Raw genomic sequence first — 20557 nt, forward strand, 5'->3', positions numbered from 1 at the left:
AGAGGCCCCAGACGAGGCATAGATTGGATTTGCAGTCCCAATTGCTATTCAATAATCCCTGCTGGAAAGTGAGCATGTTGGGTGAGAACAGGATCAAATTCACCTGTGATGCCAACCACCACTGAATAACCTACCAACACTCACTGTCTAGCCTCAAACATGAAGAATGGCTACTTGGATGAGGTACTGAGAGGCCACCAGCGCCTATGGAAACGTATCCCAGAGAGAATCAACACCTTCAGGAGAGAACGAGATAAAATTGTTGAAGAAAATGTGTGTTCCCCGTAGTTAAAAATGCTCAGTTAGTTCTCAATGAGTTAAGCAGTTTCCAAGATAAAAGCTCAGCCTCTGTACAAGAACATGTCACCTACCATGGAACTGTGCTTTTAACAGACCAGGCTGCTTAAAACCACTTATATGTTGGCAATATCTGCATAAGCAAACTATGCAAATGCTCTCCTTTCTGCTCCCTGGATGGTCTCTATGGCTGCAGAAGTGTCACCTGGCAACAATGTGACTCCTGGAAGCTGCTCTGCACGCTTTAGTGCCATTTATTTAACTCCTACTCAGGTAACACCCACTCTGGGAACTCTTGTGATGACTCGAAAGAAGATTTTGGCACCAGAGTAAAGATATTGGTCTGCCGAGGTCTGTACGGTCTCATTTGAGACCTCAACAGTTGACATAATGTAGGTGGAGTTTAGTAGAGTAGGAGCTTTGTTCTTCCTTGCAGTCCATGTGCAGTTTGTCTACCACATAAGAGGTTGAAATGAGGACGAGAGTTTGAAAGAAAACTTTTATTTTTTTTTAAAAAAGGAGAATTGTTAGTGCAGTCACAAGTTTGAGGTTTGTAAGAATATAAACAAATCAACCACTCAATACTATCTAAGATGGCCGTGCACCAATTGTCCACCAGGACCTCTTCTATAGTACTACGTTCAAAAGAGTTTAAACAGTACAATCCTCATATAGAAATTGTTCATTAATAATACATTTATTGCTTTTATACATATGCATACAATCAAAAAGGAAAACTATCATAAATAGAAAATGTGACGGACAATCTGCCATTAGTATAAAAAATTTAGTGCTCTCCTGATGGCTCAGTGGGTAAGTGCATCACATGGTGTAGTACTGAACGACACAGACCAAGATCATCCCAGGTTTGACCACCAGTTTGTGCTGAGTTAACTAATCTCAGCTAAGGGGATGTAAGGGTATTACAATTGGCCTCAATGTCCCACAGTTAGAGAGGGGGAGTAGCCACAGATGACGTTCCTGATAGCTATCCAATTATCCCTGTTTGAAATATATGTGTGTGTGTGTGGTCATTAGGTGAAGGTAAGATCAGATCCAGCGGTGATGCTCTCCACAGTCGAATAACCTATTGACACTCACTGTCTAGGCTCACAAGTGAAGAATGGTCACTTGGGTGAGGCACTAATAGCTGTAGGTACATGTGAGACCATAACCCCAGGGCACATACCCCAGCAAGAGAAGAGGGAGAAAGAGAGGAAAAAATTGAGAGAAAAAACATTCTTTGACAATTCTTAAGTATTTACAATTCATTGACATGCCCAAGGCTCTGACTACATTCTCAATGGGCATTCCCACCAATAAATTTGATCTAACCAGTCAGGGAAACGTCCATGTTAAATAATGAGACAGCTAGAAAACTGCTCTCCTGAAATATTAATATGATCGCAGTAGCCTCACAGCATACAGTCGTGTTGGATACTGTTGTTATCAGTAACTGCTCAGGCCAGTCTAAGCTACTGCTATAGTACAAGGTCATGTTATTCCTGTATCAAAAATAGCAATTAACAATCAGTAATCTACTTTTCAGCTCCATTATTTACAAATTTTTCATATCTATCTATCTATATGGCCACCATCTTGTTCCACAGCCAACTGACTATACAAAGGGAACAAATCAGTTATAACAAACATGCAAAAACATAAATAATTTGCAAAAATGATTTCAACTTGCATTTATATAGCGCCTTAACGTAGTAAGACGTCCCAAAGGCTACAGGCAGGTCGAGAAGGATGAGGAGAGATAGTGCGTCACAGTCACAGAGGATGTCATTTGTGACTGCGCTTAGGGCTGTTTTAGTGCTGTGGCAGGAGCAGAAACCTAATTGGAGATGTTCAAATATGGAGTTGCGGGAAAGATGTGCACAGATTTGGGAGGCAACAACATGTTCAAAGACTTTGGAGGAAAGGGAGGTTGGAGATGGGGCGGTAGGATGCAACAACAGAGGGGTCAAGGGTAGTTTTTTTGAGGGGTGTGATGATGGCAGATTTGAAAGGGAGGGGGACAGTAACCAGAGGAGAGGGAACAGTTTACAATATCAGCCAGCATGGGGGCCAGGAAGGGAAGTTGGGTGGTCAGCAGTTTAGTGGGAAGAGGGGAAATAGGAGAGAATCTAGAGAAAGGTGCGAGTTCAGGGCTAGGGCAGGGGGGAACCGTAGGAGAAGTTTGGCTCAGTGGGGCTGGGGAAGGGAGGAAAGCAGCAGAGGCTGCTGAACAGCTGGTCTCAATCTTAGCGACAAAGAAGTCCATGAGCTCCTCGCACTTGTTGTTGGAGGTGAGGGTGGAGGAGGCAGGGAAAAAAGACGGGGGTTATCTTTGCATTCCAGAATAATTCTGGAGTCATGAGCAGTTTTGGCAGAGGAGAGCAGGACCCGATACTGCTTGATGTGGTCCAGCCAGATCTGGCAGTGAATGGCTAAACCAGTTGTACACTATATACATCAAGTTTGTGTCCCATGAACTTAAGGGAGTGAAGATAGGGGGCTATACTAGGGGGAATGACTGGATGGGCGAGAGTATGGGTTTTAGTGGGGACAAGGGCATCAAAGGTGGAGGTAAAGGTGTGAGTGAGCAGATCGATAGCTCCAGAAGTATCGTGGCGGAGGAGCAAAGGCTAAACAGTTGGGAGTTTGAAAGTGCCGTTGTATGTGATTTGGGTGGGGTGGGGGGAAAAGAGGAAGAAAGAGTTTTTTTCAGGGACGGATGCAGAAGGAGGTGGGTTTAGAAAGGGGAAATGTGGATGTGAGTGGTGAGGGATATACAAGGAAGTATTCAGAGATGGCCTTGTCTGTGATTGAGACGATGTGAATAGAGAGGTCACGGGAGATGGCAAAGTCAAGGGGGTGGCCGTGAATATGGGTAAGAGAGTTTATATGGAGGGAGAGGTTAAGGGAGGACAGGAGTGCAGTGAACTAAGGCATGGTGAGTTGAGATCTGAGGTTGAAATCATTGAGGATGAGAAGTCGCTCAGTGCATAAAAATCTACCCTTAAAATGACCCAATTCTTGTTGGAAATGCACCTATAAAATTTTGCTCCCTGAGGCCTAACCTCTGTCAGTGGTCTGGGGCCTGAGTTTGGCTCCAAGCAATGCTATGGGAGATCGGCACTTAAAGTCCGTCCCCACCCATCCAGCGTCCTATCCCGCTGGTGCCTGACCTGCCCAGTGTTATTCCTAGGCTGGCCCAGGCATCCCAATCTGCCTCATTCCATGTCTTTCCCAACCCAGCTGACTAGCCAGAGCTGTTCCGAACTATTCCCAACCTGCCCTAAGTTGTCCCAGCCCGAGTCCTTCTCCTGCAGTTCAGTATGTTTGGCTCCCACACTGTACTTGCAATACTGTGAGAGAACCCAGTGTTGCAAGTACGGTGGATGGGAGCTGAATCAAGAGTCCCAGCTGTCTACTTGCTGGCATCTTGAGAGTTTCATGGCCCGTCGGCTTGGCCACCTTCACCACGTGCTTCACAGGCCCACTTGCTCCCTCGTCCGCTTCCTGGCCCACTGCTCACCCACCCTAAGTGCTTCCAGCCCACTGAAAGGTGAAACAAGAGAGCAAGGAGGTAAAGGAGAAGAGCAGAACAGGACATGAATGAGGAGAACGAGAGAGAGATAGAGGTGGCATAGGAGAGAGACACAGACAGAATTGCAGGGGAAAGAAGAGACAGAAGTAGAGGAAAGGGGAGGATAGATTTTCTGATTGATTTTGCCCAATAAATGGGTGTAAAGTGGGTATAACCAATCAGAAAATATGGTCAGAGCTCAGTTACACCTAACCTTTTTTTTCTTCACACTCCCAGACTCCCCAGTGTTTCCATGGCTACTTATTCCTGGGCCTCCACTTCTTGTATAAATGTAGATTAATAATTTTTGGCTGATTTTATTTCTCTTCTGTAACCATTGTTCAACTCATCTATTCCTTTAATGCAACCTTGGAGCTGAGGTTGACAAGCTGTTGAGACTGCACTTTAGGTCTGTGTTCAACTCTTCCATTCACTCAACGCAACCATGGGCTGAGAATTTGGCATGCTACCGAGTTTGATAGGCTGATTGCTGGGACCGGTGTCGGATTCATCCACTCCCAACTCCTAGTATTCAAGGACTGGAATCCCAGGATAGTGCTGATGAGAGATGGGTTAACAACTGTGTTAAACTAGTGTAGACAGAAATTTAACACAAACAGTTTAACTAGTGTGCTAAAAATAGCACACAGAGGAAATTAAATCCCCAACAGTTACATACCCAAACATATTTTGTGAAACAGTTGTACGCTTTACATGGTGATTGAGGAGAGTATACTCGGTTTGCAGGCAATGGTTGCACGTTCACTGGTAGCAATGTGCGCTTAAAGATTGCAGCAATTGTTGGTTGGAGAAGATAATGAATTAGATTGCTTGAAACGTTAATGTTAATAAACTATCCACATAGATCATATTCCTCAAGCACCTATTTAGTCACCTAACATATTGGACCTATAGCAGCATATGACATTAATATAGCTACTATAGCTGAAGAGAGATTTCAATATATGGCAAAATTTATAAACAATTGTAAATCAACACAAAGCAATCCATCCAATCAAATTGTACTTACAGCTTTATGAGGCCATTTGCAATTCTGCATAAAGAAAGACTTTACATTTATGTAGTGCTTCTTACATCCTCGGGACATCTAAAAGCATTTCACAGCCAATGATCTACTTTTGAAGTGTAGTCACTATTGTCTTGTAGGCAAATGCAGAATCCAATTTGCAAACAGATCCCGCAAACAGCAAATGAGATCAGTGACCATTTAATCTGTTTTGGTGATGTTGGTTAAGGGAAGAATGTTGGCCAGGAGACTGGAAGATACCCTTGCTCTTCTTCAAAAAAGTGCCATGGGTTTTTTTTACATTCACCTGAACATGCAGATCAGGCCTCAGTTTAATCTCTTATCTAAAACGGTAGCACCACCAACAATACAGCAGATGTTGTTAAATTACCAACATACAATTGTCAGTACTGCAATGAAACATCAGCCTAGATGATGTAGTGAAGTCTGTGGTGGGGTTTGAACCCATAACATTCTGATTTAGAAGGTAAGGGTACTACCATTGAGCCAAGCTGGCAGATATCGATCACTAATATTTCTCTCATCATCTCACAAAGAGTGAGAATGAGACAGAGTCAGACAAATACAGAGCTAGACACAATGAGAAAGTGTACGTGAGCCATAGAAAAAGATAAAAATTAGTGGAAAAACACAAAGACAAAGAGTTATTAGAATTAATTAGTGTAGGAAAAAAAACAAGAGAGGGACAGTTGCAGGAAGAATCAATTTTGATTTTATTTTCCTCTGAGTAATACCATGAAAGATCAATTAGTCTGTTATATTTAAAGGCAATTTATGCTCCATAGCAACTGAAAGAGAAAACTTCCCAGTTGCCTAACTGCAACCTGAGCTTCTAACAGGCTGTGAATTTACCTTATATAGAATTACCACATTTCATACTACAGCTGAAAAATGCGTTTGTTGCAAACTACACTAAATGGTCAAGTGTTGCTCAAAGTAAGAATTACCTACTGACCTTGGAGCTATTTTGGGCTGTGAAGCAGATTTGCTTAGGCTGGTATTCAAAGCTAATACTGATGTCAATCTCTGGGCATTTACTATGGGGATGGAAAGCAATGAGTTGGGTGAAGATAATAATTCAATTAAAAAAAACAGAAAAGTTGGAAAATTTAACAACATCGGAAAAGAGAAAAGACAGGTTAACATTTTGGACCCTTTGTCAGAACTGGAAACTATGCAAGCCTCATTATAGGTCAGAGTAAAACACAGATCTGCTGCGTACTGCCAGCATTTCTGTTTTTATTTCCGATTTCCAGCATTTGCTTTTTACCAGAGATAACTTGATATCAAACTGCACTTCGGCAGCCATTTGGGAGTTTGCACTCAGTTCAGATCATCCTAGTTGAAACTGAATGCAATGCTGATAGGGGAAGGGGTCATAATATAAACAGGGCTCTTGTTAATCACACGAAGCTCAGAGCACACCACAGGTATCAGTTAATTTGATGGGTGTAGCTGTTCGAAGGAATGAAACTGTTTGACCAGTTTGAAAAAATGAAAGCTCGATACACTGGCGATTCACAGAAAAAGATAACGCTATAACTGATATACAATGATGTGACAGATGCAAGAGGCGTTTTTTTTAAAAAACAGGAGTGGGGCGTTAATTCCTAATGAAAGGCATTCAACTGATGACCAGTTTAATCTGCATACCATTCAATGAGAGAGAAGGAAACACATAGACTACAGTACATGGGTCTCTGAAACAGACGGCGGGGTGTACCAGATGTTGTGCATTACAACGAGACTGCTGCTGTTTAAATACCATCCACATCATCACCTCAACCGGTATCATATACATGTAAAATTTCAATGGACCATTTTCCAGTGGAACCTGTAAAGCTGTTCCTTAATTTTTTTTTTTAGGTGATGGGGATTAAAAAAAATATTCCTATCAGCGCCACCTGTCATAAGATATTCTAGTTTTCACAGCAGAGTTCAATTTCTGGAAGTTGGTTGGTTCCTGGTTTCTTCTCTGAGTGACAGGGATTCAGGAGCAATGAACAGAGGCCAACGATCTAAGTGCACAAACCATTTGTTCATGAAATTGACTTCTCTGAACTCTATTGATGGCTCAACAATAACCTGCATTTATATAGCGTCTTTAACGTACAATACGTCCCAAAGTGCTGCACAGAGGAGAAATGGATACCGACCAGTAGCAAAAGAGGAGTTGGGGAGGTGACTGAAGAAGACCTGGTCAAAGAGGTAGGTTTTGAGGAGGCTTTTAAAGGTGCGGAGAGAGAGATAGCAAGAGCAGCTCTCCTGGCTAATATTTATCCCTCAAGCAACATCAATAAAACAGATTATCTGGTCATTATCACATTGCTGTTTGTGGGAGCTTGCTGTGCGCAAATTGGCTGCTGCGTTTCCTACATTACAACAGTGACTACACTTCAAAAATACTTCATTGGCTGTAAAGCGCTTTGGGACGTCCTGAGGTTGTGAAATGCACCGTATAAAACACAAGTTCTTTCTTTCTAGGAACACTACAATTAGCTCCACTACCAATGTCCCAGGGTGGGGAGAAAATCAGCTCGGATCTTGCTCCCATTTGCTGTCCAGTCATCTTCTGCTGGAAGGGCACATGTGTGGATGTTCAGTGAGAACAGGGTCTATGATGCCCCTACTGATGTCCAGACTGAAAAGTGGCCACTTGGGTAAGGTACAGGAGGGCTGCCCAAGCCTGTGGAACTATGCACCCAGCAGGAATCAGCACCATATGGAGAGAAGAAAATGGGGAAGGGGTGAGAAATTTGATCTCTGCTTTGCAACAGATGGCACTAGGGAGAAGTTCCTTTTATCCCCCTCCTCTCCTGAAATTCCGCCCCATGAAAATTACCCAATATATCCTGCAGATTATCTGATATTAGTTTGATATCAATTGATGATAATTAAAAAGGCAGCAATTAAAGGGAGATATCAAATATCTACATTTAATGATGTCTCTCGCCCTCATTTTCCTATGTTTAAAACTACTGGTCTGAAACAGGCTGGGAATACATTTTGTGTAGGAACCCCATTTCAATGACATCGTGAGTTGTGTGCTATCTGTTTATGGCTATTGAGGTTCAAGGAGTCCATGTCAAGCTCTCATGATGCAATCCTGCAACATTTTGAGATTGATTGTTATTTTGAGGCTAGCAACAGAGGTTTTGTAGACTTACAGCAACTAGAGCGAACATGGAATGCCATTAAGGGCAATATGCCAACCTCCCCCAATGGCTCAGTGAGTAAATGCACCCTACGGCTCAATCTCCAGTCTGTGCTCAGTTAGCTGATTTCAGGCAGAGTAATAGAGTTACTACAATTGGGCTCAGCATCTCAGAATGAATATGCATGTATATAGCACCTTATCACATCCTCAGGACATCCCAAAGAGCTTTACAACCAATGGATTACTTTTGAAGTGCAGTCACTGTTATTATATAGGCAATCACAACAGCCAACTTACACAATATGCACTAAGGAGAGGTGAAGAGCCAGGATTCTGGCTTCTTATCAATATCCATAACCCTGCTGGAACGTGCTTGCGTGTGGATATTTGGTTAGGACAGGATCGGTTTGTGTTGTGATACCCCCAAGTTCAAACAGCCTGCCAATACTTGCCGTCTCATACGTGGAAAATTCTCATTTGGGCAAGGTACCAGAGGGCTAGTGGTGGCCATGGAGATGTATCCCATCACAAGTCAATGCCCTGGAAAAGAAAAATAAGATTTATACAGAGGTACAAATACAAAGGCACATGTACAAGAAAGTAGCAAGAAGCAGATAATTGTGGAGTGGCAAGGAAAGAATATGCTTCAAGTTGATATGAAAGAGCAGAATGAGGTGGATAATCAAATGGAGGGATGGAAAGAGAACTGAAAAAAAAAGATAGAGAACAGAACATTAAGAGCAAACTGATGAGGCGAGCTTGTATTGGGCAGGCTTTATGAGCTGACAGACCAAACTAATGCATCCAAGTAGGTAGAAAGCAGTTCCACTGGGAAAACAACTCAATCACTTATCTGGGACATAAATTATCAATTAGAAAAGCACCAAAGAGAGCAAGTTGTCTATGTGCTTTCATGTATGTAAAAATAACTCATGAGCCATGCAAGTGTTAAAACACTTTTTTGCACGTCAAATAATGTTCTGCATCTTACCATCACTGGTGAGATATTGTGGAGAATAATCCCTCGGTTCTTAAAGTAGCTATTCAATTAATTCTAAAATGCTTAATTAGTTATCAAATGATAACTTCTCCACTCACTTTTTGTCTTCAAGCAGGTAATCGAACACTCCTCTCTAATTTGCTTTTCTCTAAACTCTGGGGATACATCCCACTTACCTACATCCAAAGAGCTTAGGCACAGGTTGACAAAAGCTAAGGCTTAGCAACCCCTAAGTGCGTGCAGGGCATGGTTGGAGTTTAACCAGCTAAAACTGCAGTTTACTAGAACAGAACACTGGTAAACTTCCCATTGCCTGTCCAGCAAGGACCACCCTACCCATTAGGGCATTTGCTTGTAGGATCTGAATGGGAAGAATCCCAGCCCCCACTGAGAGGTCTACCCCTACAGGTCCCATTAATGAGCCACACCGGCTAGTCAATCACCATTAGTGGCCTGGAGTACTGTGGGCCAGCCTGGTAAAGTTATCCACCAGATGATTGACTTGGTTCCAATCTTCCATCATCAGGCATGTTATCTTGAAGCCAACTCAGTCCTAAGGAGACCCTGTTTACCTTCCTCCCTCCCCAAGTAGAATAGTTACGTTGGGCAATAGACAACTGGTAAGCCTTCGCTAGGCAGACACCAGGTACCAGGAATTCCACACAAGCGATGTGGTGAGCAGCACAACTCACTACAAGATGTATTAGTGTATTCCCACAATCCTCCTGACCATAGCATGGGCACACATCATATCCCATTAAATGGTGGTTCCACCAGTTGCAGGTTCAGAGCGTCAGCAGCAGCCACCTGTCTCTCTGCAACCCAATCACGGTGGACACTGAGCCTTGGATATGACTGCATATTCTTATACTTGGCCTCCAGGTAATGCCTTCCAGCAGCGCCTCAAGATTCAGTTTCCTCGTCGCTATTAGTTTGGTGAAAGGATCTATGCAGAACAGTTTGCAACATGCCAGCCACCTTAATGTTCTATTTATTTAAGTCCAATGCCGCCAATGAATGCACTAAATTTGCTATATAGCTGCAAACGGGAGCCACTTAATCCCTTTTTTCTGGCAACTTGTCTTCCATTTGTGACTATAATTAAGGTATGAGAGTTTAATTTTTCGTGCTTAACCCTCAGAATTCCACTGATAAAATATTTTCTTTCTGCGCATGCTCTTACCTTGGCTGCTAATAATTATCTTGCTGGGAGCTTTGCAATTTTTGGCGTAAGCAGTCAGCTGAAAAACACCAAAATTTTGATCCTTCACTCAGACCCGGTCAGATCAGACTTCAACGATCTGTCTCCCACTCTGCTAAAAAAATCAGCCTTAGGATGGATTTTAAACAGTGTGGTGCCTGCTCAAAAATAGACAAATCACAGAGCCATAGAAAAACAGGTAAATTTACTAGATAAAACTAGACAATTATTTCATATCTATGTTCTGTTTTATTGCAGTTTATGCAGAACTAAATGATAAAATAGAAAGACAATATATAAATTAAAGGTAAAATGTGGACTACTGGGAGGAAAAAGACAAGACAGCACAGAAGTAACAGTTTCATAACAGTTTAATATGTATTATTAATGTTGTAGTAATATTATAAGATACTCATGAGATCTCAGCAATGAGGTGATTTTTAAATCTCAGTGTATCAGCTGAAAATAAAGAGTTGCATTTTATATAGCGCCAAAGCCTTATACGATGAATTACTCTGAACAGCAGTGACTGTTATTATGTTGGTAAATGCAGCAGCCATTTTGCACACAGCAAGATCCCATAAAAAGCAATGAGATGAATGACCAGTTCATTTTTTTTTGGTGGTGTTGGTTGAGCGAATAGTGCCATGGGATCTTTAATATCCACTCATCCAAAGGGAAGCATCCCCTCTGTACTGCACTGGAGTTGGGCTCAAACCGCCAACCTTCTGACTCAAGCTAAAGTGCCATCAACTGATCCAAGCTGACCCATAACACTTTAACTTGAAACAGTACTATCAGTAAACCACTACTAGGAAGTCCTTTATCCTGTTCATACCTTAATCTGTAAATAGCTGCAGCATTGGCACCTTGGAGAAATAAAATACATTATATCATGAATAGGGTTGCAAGTCCTTGAAAGGTATAAATACAAAATCTTTTCAGAATATTAAAAATATACAGAAATGAGATGGTGCTACATATTACTGTGTTGTCACTCTATATAAAGAGTGGTAGGGTTCACAGTTCAATCTCTACACAGTTAAGTTGGTGATCTCAGTCGGGCTACCTGAGCAGGCAAGCCTTTGGGGAAGGAAAAGCTGGAGTAATAGTTAACCTGCTCCCCCCAGTGGCTTGTTATGGAACAGTGTTACTGGAGGGCTTACTTGGTCACAAAAATGTTGAAACACATGCGACTTTTTCTGCAGATGCAATCACATAGCATTATTACAAAATATAATTAGAGCATTGTAAAGAATGCCCACAATCTCAGTTGGGTGGAAGAGAGAAAGAAAACAAGTTAAATGAATGATCCTGCTTTCGCGCACCTCCTAGTAGCCGCTTATTAACATTAGCAGAGGCCAGGGACCAGTGTTTGCTTGTCATCTTGGCCTGGGAACCTAAAAAAGGGGGAGGATAGAGGAAGACTATATATAATTTAAATTGAGATAATGGGTTACTTTCAGTACATGACACAAAGACTCTTGTCCTTACCGAATCATTTCAGTTCATAACTAACATCCAGCTGATTTTTCTGTTTTTAAGAGCAGAAACATTATAGCAGCCCTTAATGTTGAGGTGTACAAGTTATGGCAAGTAGGTCAAATGCGACTTGCGAACCCGGATAGTCCGGCCACAAAATTCAGCTCTATTTGCGCTAATATTTCTTACTTGTCGGTTTGTCCTGTTTGAATTTTGTATACCTGGAGGTTTGGAAAGGGCCGTTTTCAGCGCTGTTACCTCATTGGTGGATAATTCCTAAATCAGAACACCAAAATCTGTTAGTATCAGCAATATGAGATATCTGCAAATTAATGCAAACATGAGTTTAAACTTTATACGTGGCCCCTGAGGCTCCATGGCATCCACTTACGCAGCTCACAAAGGTGGAAAAAAAAACTTGGACATTCCTGCTTTAAATCAGTTGCACCACTCTTCAAGATGAGAGATTACTCATCTTGGGACTGCACTGATATTATGGAGAGATCCTGTTTAGTAGTTTAATTTTCCCACAGTATTGTTTTGTCAACTGAAAGGGAAACGTGTTCAACCCTCAAAATAAATGACTAAGTGTAAATAAGGACATGATTTTATGAATGGTAACAAAGACCACAAGTTCCAATTTTAGCTAATCTGCGACTGCTGATCTCAATTGATGCTTTCGCAGGAGAAGAAATTTTTAAAAAACTGAATGCAACTCAAGTCCAACGACTCTCCCACAGTCAAGGCTTTTAGTTACAGAAATGCAATAGCAGAGGACTGGAAGCTGATCACAGGCATGCTTGTGTGGTCAGGGATAGTATACATGGTGGCCTGGGAGTAGCTAAAGGGGGGAAAAACTTTAGTATGGTATTTATAAAACAAGTCAATTAAATAGTTAGTCTGCGTGTATGGATAAATATATCTGTATCTGTAAACGGCACACAGGATTGTGGGATCTGTTGTTTTTTCATTCTTGTGAAATCTTGCATGTCTACAACCAAGCCAGTAGCAGTGAAAGGAAGTTGAGTTCTAATTCTTCTCACCCAGAGGATTTTAAAAAATATTGCTAGATATTCTGTCGAGATGCTAATAGGCAGTTTTGAATCTTCAGCCCGGTTTCTTATTTTTACCGCAGCCCTGCTCGGAGACCTTGGAACTTCTGATTCCCACTCCAAGATCCAAGAGTGGCCCGACTCAGATGCCAAAAATGCTCGAGTGGTTCCTGGACTCAACCAATGAGGAACAAGACACTTAACCAATGAGGAAAAAGAAAACTAACATGTTCAAAGAAGAAAATTGATGGATGTTTAATAATGGACGTTTAATAATGGACACTTCAATCATGGACTGGAATTATACTCCATCTGTTGCCAAGCCCAGGCAATTTAAGATGGGCCCCTGAAGGGGGTTGCTAGCATCTGTACTTTTTCCCTCAACACCTTTTCTTGTGTTTATGGCTGAACTATGATTTCCATAAGCAAATCAAGTGTCCTATGATCCCAATCCTGTATCTTTATGCTCTGCCTTGTGTGAGTTAGCATAGCTCAGGTCTATTAACCATGATCATAGCAAACCACTTACTGGAGAATACGAGAGATAGCCATCACATTCCCTAGTGACATCAGAAGGTGGAAGAATACCACACCACCAGTCCACTGCATATGAGCAAAAACAATTTGTCCAGATTTATTTCAAGACAAAATAATACAGAAGCAAAAGGATCGGCAAGATACAATACAGCACAATAATCAAACTTACAACATAGCCAAATGGGGGGGTTGATTCTTTGAAAAGACAGCGTCCGTTGTTCTTACAGCTCCTCTCAGAAAGTCCTTAGAAACACACAACCATTGGCAGTAAATACGTAGGATTATTCTTGGAGCCTTTTCATATAAGAGAGATCTGGCAAATAGAAGACTGAAGACCACAAGAAAGTTCCTGAATTATAAGAATGTCTTTTCCGTTGAAGTAGAAGCAGTCACTCTGAAGATTATCTTCAATAAGCAAGATTCAAGCTGACTTAAAATACATTAAACAAAAGTTAACTGCTTGGAATAATGTCTCCTCTGGATGGTCTTCACACTCTCCCAGCTAGACCAGTTTTTAAACACTCAATAACAGAAGAAATTACATTTTTAGACAGCTAGCATGGAGATGAATTCACAAAAGTGGTCCATGGAGGATCCTACATAAATAATGGGCTAAGTTTTGCCAGCCAGATATAGATGATATGAAACAACCACATAAAATATATTTGCACTAAGTTGAAGAAGGCTGATTGCCACAGCTGGCTGATGCCATTTTTAAATCTGATTGATCTTACCTAAAATCATAAAATTAAGACAACAATTCCTATTTCCATCAGAGTTCTTGGCTTTAGATCAGGACCTAACTTCAGAGTTATACTGCCACTTTTCACATCATTGTGTACCCGAAATCACTGTATCAACACCAAAGTGGCAGTATAAGTTCTGCCTTATTTTTGACTTGCCAGTCTAATATTGCTTACTATTCTTCCTTCCTTAATTATTTTGCTTCCTACTTTGCTGTTTTTTGGCTCAGTATTCCTCAATTTTCTTTCTCTGCTGTCGCTACATTTTTCTCCTTTCTTTTTAAATCTTCAATTTGGTTCTATGACTTCTTACTTCCACTAATTTTTTCTTCAGTCCTGCTGCTTCTGTTTTATTTGCTGTGTGACCGGATTATCTTCTTGTCTCCTCCACCTTAAAGCACATTACCAGAAGTGCAGTGACACAAAAAGATAAACACACGTGGCCCCAAAAAGCCGAAGAAAACAATGGGAGCTCTGTGAAGTAAAATAAAGGCTGAGATTGGTAAAAGAGGGAAGGCTAACGATAGGGGTAACAAAACCAGTGAGGCATCCGAAGAAATATGATAGTAGTGTGCAGGAGGAGATAGAGTAAGTTGAAGAATCAATGTTTCCATGCCAGAAAATGGGGGAGGGGGGGTGAGAAAGAGAGAGACAGAGAGAGAGAGATATGAAGGGAGGGGTAGCTGGTCAGAATTAAAAGATGGAGAATTGGAAAACTGTCATAACATCCATAGAGTATCATTTTTTTGTGAAATGTGCTTGGTTCCCTTTTCTCTAAGTGGGATTTTTTTGGGACAGTGAAGTTCAGTGTGTTTGTTTCTCAGTATTCATGTGTTTTTTGATTGCTGCTTTTAAGTGAATGTGAAATTTGAGCTATGCTTTGGAATCTTAGACACGTCAGAGACTGAGATGCAAAATTTTTATATAAATTTGACAGTGTCAAGAAAGAAATCACTACCAAAATAGAATGAGGAATTAGATTTGTTACATATTTACATAACAAAATAGCAACCTTGGTCTGACTCAGCTATTTTGATTTTAAAGTTTAATTAGAGTAAAATTTATTCCAAAATATTAGGGAGTTACTGTGGTCTGAAAACACCCTTAAGCACGGGACCATCAGGCAAGACTGAAGATAATTGTGTTTTTATTGGGAGACAAACATGGCAAAAAATCAACAATGCAGTCAATCCTACCACTGTGGACACAACGCAGCTTAATGATCTATGTCTGAATTGCAGGTAGGTGTGATAACCCACTGCATCTTAGAATTTAATTCTTAAGATTCTCAAGTTTGTTCCCTGCTCTTTGTTGAGTTAGCTGATTCCAGCCTGCGGAGTAGATTGGGTGATGTAGTTGACCTCTGCATGCCTTTGTTAAGGAGGGGAACAACAGCCAGGGCTGCTACTCACTATCCAAGGATTCCCTGCTGGAAATGTGCTTATGTGGATGGATGTTGGGTGTGAATAGGATTGGGCCTGGCTGTGATAAACCACCCCAAGTTTAGTATTAAATGGATCTTACTCAATGAGATACAAAGGAGGCTGGGTGTGAGAAATGGATACTCATTAGCTCCAACCTCTGAACAGGCTCTAACTGAGGGGCCTGCAAGGTGATACCAGAAGTCTCCAAGGTCATCAGATTTCTCTATTTATGACTTACTAGCATGTTCTTTGTGTCATTGAACACTAATAAGTGCATTTGTTACAATGATATTGGTTTCCTTTGGGTAGCTGACACTCTTTTGGAAGCTAGCTTTGGGGCTGGTGGTCCTTGGGTGTGTCAATATCTGCAGGAGGTCACTACATTGAAAAGTTTGAAAACGTTTGGAGTAGAAAAAGCTTTACTCTGTAGCGGACTGTGCTGTACCTGAAAAGGGGCTTTGCTTGATGCGGATACTGGGTGCCTAGAATGACTGTTCCATTTTCTAATCCTAACATCTCCCACCTTGATGAGCACAAAAAAGTCACATGTAAGACATATCAATCAAGGCAATATTTTCAAACACACCCAACATCCTGAATATTTGACTAGGCTCAAATATATTTAAATCATATAAGAATCTTCTAGTAAACGTGACATCTCAAAATCACCTGTTGATCACTTGATTATGTAGGGCAGGTGGTTTATGTATCTCCTTTCCAATCAGACATGTGAAACAAATTCATTTCATTGGAATTTCTTGTCCTCCCCTCCCCCCGCCCTCCCACAACCCGAAAAAGGCCCTAGGCATTTCTCAGCCAAAAGGGCAGGCAGGCGATCTGCACTCTGGTTTCTGCTAATTCTGCACAAGAGTAGCTCTGGGTGAGCTGAACGCCAATTCTACCCTCCTCTGATCTGTGCACATTGTGCAGAAATAAAAAGACAATGCATTTAATAAGTGAAAAATTATTTATTGTTATACACTCACCAATTGGCTTTCAGTAATTTCTACTTTTAAAAGGTGTACAATTAAACAGTATTGGAGGGAGGGGTCTCTAGAGTTAGGTATCAATGTAGGATTTAATAGATGGCAGGTATTAAAAAATTTTTTTAAAGGTATCTTTTATGTTTTTTAAGATGAAGCCAAATTTCAACATAGGGGACTGTGATTTCAATGTAGGATCTCCTATACACTGGAGGAATCCATGTTGAAGTAAATTAAGTATCTGCAAACTTCAGGTCTTTTGTATCAGTGGAAAGATTAACCTTGAGAAAGAACATGTCTGAATAATCGCATAGAAAAGCACTGACAATAACAAATACTGTAGCAATCAGAATATACAATACAATTAACATATATACTGCATCATTAAACCTTTCCAGCCCTCAACATAAAAGGCATGACACAGTGCAGATCAGCCATTTTATTGCCTCTAATATCCAAACTAGTCATCATCTGCAGCATCTGTTAGTCTACTAACCATTTCAGAGAATTTAAATTCAATGCAAGAATGTCGAATACAATGTTTTTGGGATAATGAACTCAAACTACTGAAAGAAGAACCACTGAACTCAAAAAAGGGATATAAATGTGGCTTAATTATCATAATGCAGAAATATGTATTCGACATTAGCAATCACTGCATTATGGAAATCCATTATTTTTTAATGGAACTTAAAAGCACCTTTGTCGAACTGCTTAGCCCTATGGACCTAAACTCCTTTTGCATTAATCTACCACAATTAGCATGGTGTAAAACAATGGTACAAAAATATAAATTTCACACTTTACAACAACAGTGACTGAGAGCTGCAAGGAAAAAAAAATAATTGAGACTATGTATAGCAAAAACACAAGGTCCTAATAATTGAGCATCACAGCCATTTTCTCACTAGAAGTCTGATGTCTCTCAAACCTACCAAACATATTTAAGAGACTCTGTGTTGTGGGTTTTTTGGTAAATGCCTTATGAAACTAATCCTAGTGGAGTTCCAGGGCACCTCGGATATACTAATGTACATACTAAGCTGACTGACATTTGCCAAAGACACAAAATATGTCTGGAGAGCTTACAGCCATTATAGTATAAACATATCATAAAAATATAACATTTTGGAGCTGCTGGTCTTTATATTCAAAGGCTGAGTGTGGCTTCCTTGGCTGGAAAGGGTTAACAATATTATTCCTGAATATTCACAGGGAAACAACTAAGCTCATTCAGCAAGTTCACACAGGTTGTGTAATACTAAATATATTTGGGGGAAGGAAAGAGAGCATTTTCAGTATACTGATGTTAACTAGCAGTAGGTTGAATACATGTGACATTCTAAACTGCCAAAGGCATCCATAAGACCCAAAGAATGCTTCAGTTCTGAAAGTGTTCCTCTCAAGCAGTGACATTATGCGCCTTGTTACGTACAAGTTCCGCTCGTCCCCAGTCTGACATTTTCTTACACGAGGCTGAGCGACTGGTTAGCTTAACAGAACTGGGAACATACTGATACCGCCCATGTGCTGATCCAGTATCTTGTGTAGCCAAAGTGTGAATACCAGATACCATTTTATGAAACATTATTGGATTACAAATACAGTGCACACAATATTAGAGTAACTGAATAGAATTACCAGATCTCAGTTACATAGACTCCTTCACTGAATACTTACATTTACTCCTATACACCCTTAGAACTGCAAATTCTCATGACTTTTTGGATCAACAAGATAGAAAGGAATTCCATAGCATCTGGTACCTGCGCATTTAACTGCTGATATCCAATATGACCATTACCCGGTGTTACTTTAGTTTATGATATTACAAATTCTCAAATGAGTGTGTGTTGGCAGGGGGGGGGTGGGGAGAATAAGTATAATGAAGGTCTTTCTAGAGTTTCAAGGGGGTTGAGAAGTTGCTCAATGCAAGTCAAGATGCGCAGGTTGCCAAAAAGTCAAAATGGGTGCTGTCTATACACTATCATTATACATTTTCTATTCAAAAAAGATGTGTCCATTTTGGACAACAGAGGGATGACCCATATAATTTACATGCCAGCCGCACAGTTCGGTTTGCAAGGCACCACAACTTAGGAGAAGTACTGCAGCTTTATTGTGTCATTAGATTTCAAGGTACTCACTTGACTGGCATTGTAACATGATCAGTCTTCCGTTGCAATGGTTTACATTATTGTCTTGGACATGTTAGAAGCTGTTCCAGCTCACTCGCTTAGAGAGGTTTTGGAACACCAATGTTGGTATACTTGAGTCTGGCTCAGCTCAGTTCAAAAGGTAGCATGGTCACCACTATTCTGGTCCCAAATACAATGTAACCCAGATCACCATTAAAAGTCCGTGGTAACACTCCCTCACACTCTTGAGTACGGCCTTGAAATTAACCTGTTGTTTTATACATTGCTTTTTGTACTAGGTATGGTGTTAAGACACAAGCTGTATTTCAACGAAGTTTGCAAAAGATTTGCGTTTCCTATGATGCTGACCTACTTTGGGCAACTACCATTGGTGCTAGCTGTTCAACGCCTTATCACGTAACAATTTTTCCCAATATGGTTTCACTTAGCCATTGTTGCCAGCATCAAGCAAAAGCTATTCCAGCTAAAATCCATTAATGCTTCCTGCATGCCCATTCCAAATTGTCAAGAAGCTTGGTATGTTCCTTGATTGGATACACTGAAGCAATAAACAGTATGTTTCAGCACTTAGAATAGTATTCCTCAAGGATATTCCCCCCTCCCCCCAATGTCACAGGCAGCAGAGACTCTGACATTTAAACATATAGAATCACTGCTGAGATGTTAAGAATTTTGGAAGTCAACCAATTAGAACTACAGGAATAATTTTCAAATTTTGCAAGTATTTTACTCCCAAAGTCCCATCGGCTTAACCCCTGGGGAAGTACAGTGGCTGTATCTCCCAGTTGTTGTTGTGGGAATGGAGTTCACCATTGCCGCTTTTATTTGGTTGCGGAGAAATGCATTCTGCTCCAAAAGCACCTCATTGTTGGCCATCAAATTTGACACCTGCTTTTTGAGTTCCTCATTCCGGTTTCGCAGCATAATGTTCTCCTCCTCCAGGTATCCGGAGTCAACTGACCGCCGACTTGTGAGATCGTACTCGTACACTTCAAACTCAAACCCTTCCAACTTTTTCCTCTTCAAGCGGTGGTTATAGTCATAAGAATTGATACTACTGTCATTATCCAATCGATCATATCTATGCAATGACTGAGGAAGTGGGGGGTCGCGTGACAGTCTGATATCATGTTCTGAATTATCACGTTTGAAGTGCCGGAATCTACATTTTGAGCCTCTTTGACAGTCACCTTTAAGGTAGTCACGGCATACTGGAATCTCAGCTTTATTAGCAGGCAGGTCAGAAACTGACAGACCGTAGGTTTCAGCCACCTTGGAGCGCAAGTGCGGGGGAAGCTCCCCTGTTTTTTTGTAGTGGTCCTCATCATCTGCTGTCCCGTGTATGAATGTGCACTTTGCACGGGTACAAACATTATTCATAAAGTAATGACAGAAGACAAACTCATTCTTTTTCACACCTAGGTCATGTACCTCATTTAGATCGGGGTGGAGGAACTTGCAGGTCTTGCCGCGATTGCAGACATTGCGCAGGTAGTCCCGGCAAACGTCTTCCGTGCTCTGGCCAGCCTCGTCTTTGCCATTGTTAACAACATTATTGTCTGCCATTTTTACCGATTATTTCTGCGCTGCTCAACAAACAACTGCAAAAGAAGAATGAATCATGTCAGAGAAAAAGGGACTGACCACAAAGTAAGCGTGGGTCATCTTCGTTTCCCCCCAAAAAACCCACCCAAGGTGACTTAATGGAGGATACACAACGAGGAGTAGTTGACAAGTTTATCCCAAGAGTGTGAAAGACCTCCCACAAATTATAAGCACTCTTTTTATGTATTTTAGTTGCCTTGTTTTGTAAAAGTGGTAGCATGAAGAAAGGTGTTTGTATGAGGCTTCAATATAATTAGCCATTTTTTGTGTCGTCAAGTTGTCTCATCAGGGT

General features: G+C 41.0%; 1 protein-coding gene across 10 annotated transcripts in view; it reads right to left on the minus strand.

Annotated features, from left to right (window-relative positions):
- Positions 1–782: 782 nt before the first annotated feature.
- Positions 783–20557, minus strand: part of LOC137307197 (zinc finger CCCH domain-containing protein 10-like) — an 80644-nt gene continuing 60869 nt past the window's right edge. For 7 of the 10 annotated variants that reach the window (XM_067976580.1, XM_067976581.1, XM_067976582.1 and 4 more), the window contains one exon: positions 13423–20261. In XM_067976580.1, the coding sequence (XP_067832681.1) occupies positions 19387–20226 (840 nt within the window). In that variant the 5' untranslated portion in view covers positions 20227–20261 and the 3' untranslated portion in view covers positions 13423–19386. Of the gene's footprint in view, positions 4433–8531; positions 8620–13422; positions 20262–20557 lie in introns of those variants that run through there. The other 3 variants (XR_010959064.1, XR_010959065.1, XR_010959063.1) reach the window with 1 other exon arrangement.

Source organism: Heptranchias perlo, chromosome X (genome assembly GCF_035084215.1).
Source record: "Heptranchias perlo isolate sHepPer1 chromosome X, sHepPer1.hap1, whole genome shotgun sequence".
Classification (NCBI taxonomy): Eukaryota; Metazoa; Chordata; class Chondrichthyes; order Hexanchiformes; family Hexanchidae; genus Heptranchias; species Heptranchias perlo.